Source organism: Arachis ipaensis, chromosome B1, assembly GCF_059453495.1.
Source record: "Arachis ipaensis isolate K30076 ecotype BB chromosome B1, ASM5945349v1, whole genome shotgun sequence".
Classification (NCBI taxonomy): domain Eukaryota; kingdom Viridiplantae; phylum Streptophyta; class Magnoliopsida; order Fabales; family Fabaceae; genus Arachis; species Arachis ipaensis.
The window spans coordinates 470,647-482,349 of record NC_142436.1 but is presented as its reverse complement, the minus strand read 5'-3'; the positions used below and the strand labels follow the sequence as shown (position 1 = coordinate 482,349).

Here is an 11,703-nt window from a genome sequence, read left to right as displayed (position 1 = left end):
TGAGAATCCTACCAGCATTTACATTTTCCTTCAAGAAATGTTCCACCACATCTTCATTCTGAGCCAATGTTAAGCTAATAAACAAAGAAGGTATTTGTGAGAATAAATCACATGATAATGTGTGTTCCTGTGCACGTTTTTTTTACTTCATTCGAAATACCAAAGAATTTAAAAATTTAAAGGTACCTGCAAGTGCTGTAAACAAGTGAGCCTCCAACTTTTAGTAGTCTGAAACCATTATGGAGAAGACTCAACTGCGGAAAGGAACGAAAAGTATGTTAGTTTTAAAAGTAATATATGTTAGTCACCATGTGTAAAATCCCATGTTATCTCTATTACATTCTTTATGAAGCCTGGAAATGTTAAAAGAGTTAGCTTGTAAGCTTAAGCTCGGTGCTTGATCATTTAGGATCAGATATTCAAGTGAAGGAGCCTCAGTTCAGCAATGATAAGTTCCACCGTGATTAACTTAATAGAGCATAGAGGGTTATCAATCATGATATAATCTGTCATAACTAGTGAGAAAAGATGCATTATGGATCAAGGGAATAAGGATGAATCATTTGCCTGCAGAACATGCAAGTTATCAGTCCTCTCTGCATCTAGTACTCGATGTTGAAAAGTCCCCCAGCCCCAATTTTCAAACTTGTGAATATGTTTAACTGAACCGTCATGAGTACACTCTGCATCCACAAGGACCTACACCAAATCCAACATATTATCATGGTAGAATAAAGCAAATAACTAAGAAACATTAACTCGAATGAAATACCAGTTACCTTGTCATATCCATGACTTCCCAGCTCAACACCAGATGCAGTCTTATATAGCTCTCCTTTAGCAAGACCAATTACTCCCGAATGGCGACCATAATATATGAGCTCAGGAGGCTGAGACTTGTATAAAAAAGATAGATATGGCTGAGACCATAATATATGAAAATCCAAGAACAAGAAGATAGATATCAATAAGGAGTATAAAAAAAGATCAGGTGTTCAAAAAATAAATATGCATCATATATATTAAAGATGATTGGTAATATAATATATGGTTGATGCTTCAGACATAACTTTTCTGCTGCAAAAAAAAATAAAAATAAAAATAGAAGCATGAGAATCTTACCAGCAGATAAATTTTTCTTTAAGAAATGTTACACCACATTTTCATTCTGAGCCAGAGTCAAGCTATTCAAGAAATAATGTCTTTGTGAGAATAAATCACAAGTTATAGTGTGTGTTTTTGTGATTTAGTTTTCACAAGAAGCTTAAAAATGGTAAGGTAGCTGCAAGTGCTGTAAGCAAGTGTCTCTGCACCTTTCAGTAGTTTAAAACAATTAGTTAGAAGATGATTCGACCGTAGCAATTTAAAGAATTTGCGACATCTCCATCTATCTTTCACTAGAATTAAAACGCTACCTTGTGCAATATGCAAGCTCTACAATCTACAGTATCTTTGAAGTTTGAACAATAATTTACTGGGAATTGAAATTTCAAATATAACTTTTTTTTCTTCTCTTCAAAAGTTTGAATCTTCCTGAGTATTGATGATTAAAATATAAAAAATGTTTGTTTTAATTTGTGGCATGTTACGAATTTAATTTTTTCAATAAAAAAATAGTAACTCTTTTCGCTCTTTCCCAAGATGTATTTTTTAGAAAAGAAAAAAAAACTTTTTTCGCTCTTTACAAGATACATTTTAATAAAATTAAAAATAAAATAAAATAAAACCTTCTTGTCATAAGCGAGTTTCTTTTATTTAAAAAAATAAAAAACAAAAATGAAATTCTCATTTCTCAACCTCAACATGAAGGTATATCTTCATTCGGTCCCATTCTAATTTCTAAAACATAATTCCACCAAAAAAAGTCCATATAAAAAACTTTTGGCCACAAATTTAAACTGAATGTTTTTTGTTATCTAGCACTACCGCCGTCCAAAATAGACTTCCACTTCATGATTTGCAGGCCAAAGAGAAATCGATAACCAGGATAGTGGAAAAACCATGGTTACTTTTGTCTAATACAGCTCATAATCTAACCATAGTTGAGTAGTTAACAGTTGACTGTAAAGACCAAAAAGAAAGCACGGTAGACTTGCATTGCTAACAGTTGACCATAAAGACTACCATATTTATAATACAGCTCCTCTACCACGCTGCTTTTGTTGCTAACCTCCATCTTCAATTCGAGTGTGAGCTGAAGCTGAATCGAATCTAAGCTAAGGAAAGAGAAATGGCTGCTGCAATTGTGGGAGAAGCGTTGCTCTCAGCTGTTGTGGAAGCTTTAGTTGGCAAGATCTCCACTGAGATTTCGGAGTTCTATCAGAGCAAGAAACTTGATGAATCGCTGCTTGAGAAGCTTAAATTGACGCTGCTAAGTCTTCATGCTTTTCTGGATGATGCTGAGGAAAAGCAGATCAAGATTGCTTCCGTGAAGGCATGGCTTGATGAACTCATTCAAGCTCTCTTTGACGCCGATGACTTGATCGACGACATCGCCACCGAAGCTCTCCGTCGCCAAGTGGAAGCCCGCTATCATCCTGTCAGTTCTAAGGTATGACTTATACGCTACAAGAAAAGAAATTCATTCACCGTAACAAGAGTAATATAATTATTAGAAATAAGAGAGAAATCTGAACAAAGTATTTTGTGTATTATTAAAGTTGAAAAATATAACGTACAAAAGGTATATATAGTATTATAACTGCTAGTAAAATCAAAGTAATAAAAGTATAGAATCCCACGATTAATATACAGATATGCTATATAAATATAAATGATACTAACCGATCTAAATTGATTTTAATGATTCCCTAATGATTTTCTAACATCCCTCCTCAAACTCAAGTGAAAGTTAAGGATACCATCTTGAGTTTAGATAACAAAGTCCGGAAACGAGTCGGGTGATGAGCTTTCGTGAAGATATTAGCAGTCTGATCTAGTGTTCCAACAGCAATGAGACGAACAGCATCAATAACGATACGTTGCCGAATAAAGTGACAACCAATCTCAATGTGTTTGGTGCGTTCATGAAACACATCATTATGGGCAATTTGAATAATACTGCGGTTGTCACAAAAAACATCAGTAGGAGACGACTGAGGAGGACCCAAATCTTCGAGAAGCCAACGAATCGAGATAACCTCAGCAGTGGTGTCAGCGAGGGCACGGTACTCAGCTTCTGTGCTTGAGCGAGTAGTGAACGTTTGCTTCTTAGCACGCCAAGAAATGAGAGTGTCGCCAAGAAACAAATAGTAACCAGTAGTAGTAGAACGACGATCAGTGGGATCACCAGACCAATCAGCATCGGAGTATACCTGAAGGGACAAAGAGGAATGGGCAGAAAAATAAAGGCCATGAAATAGAGTGCCTTTGATGTAGCAAAGAATGCGAAAAACTGCCGCATAGTGAGTAGTATGATGAGTTGATAAGAACTGGCTAAGTACATAAACTGGATAGGTGATGTTTGGTCGGGTGACAGTCATGTAGACGAGACCTCCAACTAACTGTCGATAGAGAGTCGGATTATCCAAACCAGTGCCATCCATAGGGATTAATCGAACATTAGGCTCAAGAGAAGTAGACTTATTAGTGCGACTATCTGTAATCCCAGCGCGAGCAAGAAGATTTGAAGCATACTTTGTCTGAGAGAGATTCGTTTTTTTTTTTCCAGAAACAATTGGTTTCTAGCTCTTTTATTTTGTCTCCTCCGGCAGTACTTTGTCCTTATTTTTTGCCTTTCTCCCGACGCCTTGGTTCGTCATCGCCGCCACCCTTCTCCTCGTTGCCAGGTTTTCAACGCCTCCAAAAACACCGCCGGACGCGCCACCCAAAGTCACCTGTCCGCGTGAAGAATTTCTCCCTCCAGACGCCTCTAGTGCCTTTGGATCAGCACCCCAAATCCATGGTTCCTGTCACGCCACGTGTCTGACGGAAGCTCCATCAGACCCGCGCTCCTGACCTGACCCGCTTCGCAACCCGCGTGGACCCGCCTCCTGTCAGCGCTGACGTGTTTGCTGATGTGTCTTGGTCCTCCTCTCACGTGTCGCCACGTGTCATTTCCCTGCTTACGTGGCACACAGTGGGACCCTCCCTAGAATTTTTTGGTGCACTCTTTTCAATTTTGCCCTCCGTTTTTTCGTTTCCGGCTCCAAAGTTGCAGTTTTTCTCTCCTTTCCTTGATCTTTATATGTTTTTGCTACCACAGACAAAGGATAAATTCTGTCGAAATTGTAACCGCTTTGGGCACCTCTTCTCCGTCTGTCCCTCTGTTGAATGTCACACATGCCACCAGAAAAGTCATATTAGCTACCATTGTTCACAGCTGTTCTGTCATTATTGCAAGCTCTAAAGACATTTGATTGCTACCTGTCCTACTCGCCCACCACGTCCTGAGCCTGCTTCTGCTGTTGATGCTACTACTGAATCTACCACCTCTGCTCCTCTCAACCCATCTTCTGTCTCTCTATCTGATATTGCGTCTCTTCTTCAGCGTCTTCTCTCCCTTTCTGATAATACCCCTGCTGCTTTTTCGACTCCTCCAGGTAATTTTAAATGGTATTTTGACTCGGGATGCTTTAATCACATGTCTCCGTTGCGTAATCTCTTTTTCTCGTCTCTGTCTACCACTACAAATGCACCTTCTGTCAATACTGCTAATGGTTCCCTCTTGCACGCAACACACAAGGGTTCTATCTCCCAATCGACTCTTAATCTTCCTGATACTTATTTTATTCCCAACTTAAACTTTAATCTTATTTCTGTTGGTCAACTTGTTGATTTGGGATTTAATGTCACTTTTTTCACTTCTGGTTGTCGTGTACAGGATCGTCGGACGGGACAAATCATCGGGACTGGACATAAAGTCGGAAGGTTGTTTGAACTCGAGAATCTTCATATTCCTCCTGTACTAAATCTCTGTGCTGCTTCTTCTCCATCTACCCTTCACTTATGGCATCAACGTCATCCTTTTGTGTCTCAGGGTGTATTGGGTCAGGTTCCTAATGAGTCTTTTGATTACATTTCTTGGCAAACTGCCAAACAACCTGCTTTATCTTTTCACAATAATTCCTCTCTTGCTTGCTCTCCTTTTGATCTTATCCACTCTGATGTTTGGGGTTCCGCTCCCACCGCTTCTATGGGAGGAGCTCGATACTTTGTTATTTTTATTGATGATTATTCACGCTTTACTTGGGTTTATTTGATGACTAATTGCCATGAGTTACCTCAGATCTATATTAACTTTGCCACTATGATTAAAACTCAGTTTTCCGATGTCATTAAAGTTTTTCAACGCGATAATGCTATGGAATACCGTGATTCCAAACTTTTAGCCTTTCTTGTATAACAGGGTACTTTGTCTGAGTTTTCTTGCCCAGGTACTTCTCAACAAAATGGCCGAGCTGAACGTAAACACTGTTACATTCTTAACTCTGTTCGTGCAATGCTTCTTTCTTTTTCGTGTCCTGAGCGTACTTGAGATGAAGCTGTTGTTACTGCTATTCATGTTATCAATAGACTTCCTTCTTCTGTTCTTAGTAATGTTACTCCCTTTGAACGTCTTTATCATGCCTCTCCAGATTACAGTTCCCTTCGAGTTTTTAGTTGTGTCTGTTTTGTTCTTCTTCAGCCTCATGAGTACAGTAAACTTGAACCTCATGCTCGCATGTGTTGTTTTCTTGGTTATGGCACTGAACACAAGTGTTATCGTTGTTGGGATCTTCTCTCTAAACGTATTCGTATATCTCATCATGTTGTCTTCTGGGAGCATCACATGTTTTCTCGATTTTTCTCCTTTGAGTCCATTCTTCCCACTCAGTCACCTTTCTTCACTAACCCCATTGTTGACCTTTTTCCTAGTGAAGATTCTATAAGTTCTATCTCGGGTCATCCTCTACAGCCTCCTGCTCTTCCGCCTTCTCCATCTCCCGATGATTTTAAACCGGATGGCGATCCCGCTCCTACCGTCATGCCTCCTCCTCCCACTCGTTCTTCTAGGGTAAGAAATCCACCTCCTCATCTTCTTGATTATCATTGCTTTTCTACTATTCTTCATCAACATGAACCTAAGTCATTCAGAGAAGCCTCCGCAAATCCAAAGTGGCAACAAGCAATGCAGGAAGAAATACAAGCACTTAAAAAAGCACACACTTGGGATTTGGTTAATCCTCCTTTTAATAAGGAAATTGTGGGCAGTAGATGGGTATGCAAGATCAAGACTCACTTTGATATCATATTAGAAACAAGAGAGAAATCTGAAGAAAGTGTTTTGTGCATTATTCAAGTTGAGGAAAAGTACAATATAAAGAGGTCTATATAGCTGCTAGTAGAATCAAAATAATAAAAGTATAGAATTCTACAATTAATATACAGATATGCTATATAAATATATATGATACTAACCGATCTAAATTGATTCTAATGATTCTCTAACAATAATAAATAAGTTCTGGAAATTTATATTTGGAACTGATTAATTTTCGAAAAAAAATATATCAACAAAATTTTTTATGATAGTAAAACTAAATACATTATCTTTAGATTAGTCTCTATCATCAGATAAAAAAATTTAATTTAAAAGATAATTTATTCACATCTATTATTATAAAAAATTGTATTGATATATTTTTTAAAGATTAATATATTTAAAGTATAAATTTTCTTTATTGGTATAATAATAGACCTATTTAATTTGCTACAACTACTATATTATTAATTTATTATATTATAATTTCCAACTTCTATCTCTCAACTCTTAATTCAGTTATTGATCTTTTATTCATCATTAGGTGTTCATCAAGACTTTTTGTTCAAGACTATTCTTATTTAGCGCGTGAATTTTGTTCAAGACTATTCTTATTTTTCTAAACCTGCTTATTGTTATTGGTTGTAGTTACTTACTGTTACTCTTTATTTAATTTGGGTATTTTATGATTTTGTTTTCTGGTTCGATTGCTAAGCTCCTGAATATAGATAAAAATGATATACAAACTAGATTCATTATGACACTAGATTTTGAATTTTTGATATATAGTTTTCTTTAGCGACGTATAGCGATCATATCATTAAAAAAAAAATACAGGTTTTGATTTTGGTTACTTCTGAAAACTTTTTAACCATTAAGTTTTTTTCATATATTTAAATAAGAAAACAAAGAATTAGGGCTAATCTTGAAATTTAAAAAAAAAAAAAAACAGAATTGATCCGATGATTGTTTAGACATTGTTATTCATCATATTATATTGGTTTCGTTATTTGATAGATATGAGTTTTTCCATTGAGTTTGCTTATCAAAGATTTATAACCACTAAATGAGTTATTTATTAGAAATTTAAAGAAGAAAACATAGAGATTACACAAGTGAATATTTGAGCATTTATTATTACGGAAGTTTATATCCGCGCCACTCAACTCTTTAGTATAAGTGTATAACATTAAAGGTACATTTTTTTTAAGTATAAATTAAAATACAATTATTTTTTAGGTGAAAACTCAGGTGCAGTTGACTTCACGTGAAGTTGATACCTGAGAGTCGTTAGATAAAAATTCAGTCAAATCAGTCAAATCATCTGACGGCTCTCAATATCAACTTCGTGTGAAGTCGACTTCACTTGAGTTTTCCCCTTATTTTTTACATGGTGAATTATAAGGTAAAAATGTAAGTTTATAGATCTTTCCTTTCATGTGATGAAAGAGAGATTAAAAATAATGGGACCTACATTTTGAATATTAATAAAATAATAAAAAATAACTATAAAAGGAATTTAATTCTTTCTCTATACAATCCTAATCTGTATAGTAGAGTGCCCCTTTTTACATACTCTAACTATAACAATCACTTTTAAGTTTTAATACAAAGTATCGAACATGTACACATAAAGCATCTAAAAAATGGTGCATTTAACATTTCACGTCCTTGAACTAAATTTTATGATAAAATTAATGCAGCTATTCAATAATCATATTTTTGTGCGATTTAGGTGCGAAAGGTCCTCTCCTCTCCTTTTAAGTGGCCTTACCGAGAGATTAATTCCAAGATGCAGAAATTGTTTGAAAGATTAGAGCACTTTGCACAGAGAGCACACAACCTTCCATTGGAAAAAGGTGTTTCTAGCAATGTTTGGCGTGCAACACCTACAAATTCTGCTTTTGATGACTCTGCTATTTGTGGCAGAGATGACGAAAGAAAGAATCTTCGAGAGTATTTGCTGTCAGAAGATGTTGTTATTGATGGTGGCAGTAAAATAGGAGTGCTTGCCATTGTTGGCATGGGAGGGCTCGGGAAAACGACCCTGGCTAAACTCTTATACAATGATGCTCAAGTTAAAGAAAAGTTTGATGTGAAAGCATGGGCATCTGTCTCCAAAGATTTTGATGTTGTCAAGTTGGCAAAATCTCTTCTTGAATCTGTCACATCTGTAGCAACAACTTTGGATAACTTCGATACCTTGCGAGCAGAATTGCAAAAGAAGTTGTCGGATAAAAGATTTCTGCTTGTGTTGGATGATATATGGAATGCAGGATATGTTGATTGGACCAATCTGATGCACATTTTTAATGTTGGCGAATTGGGAAGCAAAATCATTGTTACAACACGACATGAAAGAGTTGTGAGTGTTGTAAATGCTACACAGACCTGCCCTCTAAAACCACTGGTGATTGAAGATTGTTGGACTTTAATTTCAAAACATGCATTTGCAACACATAAATGCACTGAGCAGTCCAACCTAGAAGAAACTGGAAGAAAAATTGCCGAAAGGTGTGGTGGCTTGCCATTAGCTGCAGTTGCATTGGGTGGTGTTCTTCGCACAAACTTATCAAATGATTACTGGAATAAAGTGTTAACTAGCAACCTTTGGAATCTGACAAAAGAGGATGTGCAACCAGCTCTGCTTTTGAGCTATAATTTCCTTCCCGCCTCTTTGAAACAATGCTTTGCTTATTGTGCAATTTTCCCAAAAAACTCGAAGCTGCGAAAAGAGGCGTTAGTTCAGCTATGGATGGCACAGGGATTTGTTTATGTGTCCCAAAATGAGAAAAGCATTGAAGAAGTAGGCGGTGAATACTTTGATGAACTAGTGGCAAGGTCATTGTTACGACGTTCTGCCGATGGGGAACACTTTGAAATGCATGACCTCATCAACGATTTGGCAACCATGGTTTCTTCCCCATATTGTAAGAGGCATGACAAGGAAACGCAACTTGGAAATCTAAACAAAATTCGTCATTTATCTTATGAGAAAAGTATGTCTAACCATTTTGACGAACTTGATTCCCTTCATGGATTGAAAGGCTTACGTACACTCACAGCATTACCGTTAGAATTTGGTTACATGATCTTCCGCCATTACCTAGAGAATGAGGTATTGCATGAGTTGTTGGTAGCATTGAAACAGTTGCGGGTGTTATCCCTGTCATCCTACAACAATATCACTGTTTTGCCGAATTCTATTGGCCATATAAAGCATTTGCGATACCTAGATCTATCTTGCAGTGGAATTGAAAGGTTGCCTCCTGCAATATGCAAGCTCTACAATCTACAGACCTTGTTGTTAACTTATTGTAGGGATCTTACTGAGTTGCCTGAGGAGATGGGAAAATTGGTGAATCTACGCCACCTTGCTATTGATAATTGTATAAATCTTACTGAGTTGCCCAAGGAGATGGGAAAATTGGTGAATCTACGCCACCTTGATATTAGTTGGTGTTGTGCTCTTACTGAGTTGCCTAAGGAGATGGGAAAATTGGTGAATCTACGTCGTCTTGATATTGATGGTACCGGATTGCAGGAGATGCCCGTAGAAATAGCCAAACTGGAAAATCTGCAAAGTTTGAGTCGTTTTATTGTCAGCAAACAACAACATGGACTGAAGCTTGCAGAAATGAGAAAATTTCCCCATTTACAAGGTCAACTCCGCATCTCAAATCTAGAAAATGTTTTTGATCCGTCTGATGCTTATCAAGCCAATTTGAAGGAGAAAAACCAAATTGAGGAGTTATCATTGGAATGGAGTGATTCCATCTTGGAAGACTCCCAACAAGTTGTACTTGAACATCTGCAGCCCTCAACTAGTCTGAAGAAACTGAGTCTTAAATGCTACGGTGGATCTACTTTCCCAAGCTGGTTGGGTGATTCCTCATTTGGCAACATAGTGGGTTTGAGGATTGAAGATTGTGATCATTGTTCTTCATTGCCACCTCTTGGACGACTACATAGTCTAAAAGAACTCTTCATTTCAGGTATGAGATCAGTGAAGAGTATTGGGTCTGAATTTTACGGAGGTAATTCCCCTTCTTTCCAACCGTTTCCCTCCTTGGAGACTTTGAGTTTTGAGTTTATGTTAGAGTGGGAGGAATGGAACATGATAGATGGTATAACTAGTGAGTTCCCCCGTCTATCACACTTATCTCTTTCTTTCTGTCCGAAGCTGAAAGGAACTTTACCCAGCAATCTTCCTTGTTTGGTTACACTTGAAGTAATGTATTGTCGTGTACTTGAATCAGAGTTTTCAGGAGAAGTGGATAACAGAAACATAATGAGACCATTGAATCTATTCAATTTTAACTCTCTTCAAGATTTATCTCTCAATACAATTCCTTCCCTGACGTCCTTCCCGAGCAATGGTCTACCCAAAGCGTTAAAGACACTTTCTATCAGAGATTGTGAGAGCCTTGAATTCCCAACTCATGAGTTCCTTCAGAGTTGCAAGGCACTTGAGGATTTGTCCATAATGAGTAGCTGTTGCTCGCTGACGTCATTTCCCTTAGGTTCTCTCCCTGTGCTCAAGCGTCTTCTACTTAGCAAATGTAAAAAATTGAAATCAATTTCAATTTTGGAAGAAGAAGCAGCAAGCCAATCTCTCATGTTTCTTGAACATCTCAGAGTAGATGAGTGTCCTGAACTGGAGTCGATTTCCCTACTCGATTTGTGCACTCCTAACCTGCGTTCTTTTTGGGTAAAGAAATGCGACAAGATTAATTCATTACCAGAACCAATTAATAATCTCAGTGGCCTCCAAACATTATGGATTTGTGATGTTCCAAATTTGGAATCCATTGCAGAAGAGGGTTTGCCTTTCAATTTAACGACACTAATTGTCGGCAATGAAAAAGGGGTTTATTGCAATACAGATATCACCAAGTGGGGCTTGGACCGACTCACTTCTCTTTCATATTTGAGTATTCAAGGTGAGTATCTGGTTAAGAAGCTGATGGAAATACAATTGCCCTTGTTGCCCAATTCTCTTGAGATGCTGGAAATAGAAGGTGCACGTGAAATACAACATTTGGATGGGAAGTGGCTTCAGCCATCTCACCTCCCTCAAAACTCTTGAGTTGGTAGCATGTGACAAGCTCAAGTCACTGCCAAAAGAAGGGCTGCCCTCCTCAATTTCAAGTCTAGAAATTCGGAGATGCCCAATGTTAAAAGCAAGTTGTGAGAGAAAGAAAGGGAAAGAGTGGCCCAAGATTGCTCACATCCCATTCATAATGTTTGATTGGTAACTTTCAACTTAGCCTTGCTTCTTGCAAACCCATGCCTTAATATATTCTTTTTTATTTTTTCAATTGTATTTCTGTTATTAGATTTTTATTTTGTTGAGTTTGTATAAATGTGATTTTATATGCATAAACTAGTTCAGACATTGATTTCAATTTTAAATTTCATGAGGATGAGAAAGGTTTCAGTTTGATCTGATTCTTGTTGAA

At 37.3% G+C, this 11,703-nt stretch overlaps 2 protein-coding genes across 2 annotated transcripts in view; one reads left to right on the top strand and one right to left on the bottom strand.

The window, feature by feature from the left end:
- Positions 1-2,176, bottom strand: part of LOC107647833 (uncharacterized) — a 6,858-nt gene extending 4,682 nt beyond the window's left edge. The window contains exons 1-5 of the mRNA XM_088502192.1: positions 2,072-2,176; positions 780-920; positions 568-699; positions 187-254; positions 13-74 (exon numbers count right to left, since the gene is read on the bottom strand). Coding sequence (XP_088358318.1) covers positions 13-74; positions 187-254; positions 568-699; positions 780-920; positions 2,072-2,176 — 508 coding nt within the window. The remainder of the gene's footprint in view (positions 1-12; positions 75-186; positions 255-567; positions 700-779; positions 921-2,071) is intronic.
- On the top strand, positions 1,869-11,703 carry LOC107645015 (putative disease resistance RPP13-like protein 1). The gene is given in 5 exon segments (XM_088502184.1): positions 1,869-2,551; positions 4,823-5,338; positions 5,720-5,995; positions 7,977-11,311; positions 11,313-11,703. Coding segments are annotated over 5 exon segments (4,635 nt in total). The 5' UTR covers positions 1,869-2,230; the 3' UTR covers positions 11,500-11,703.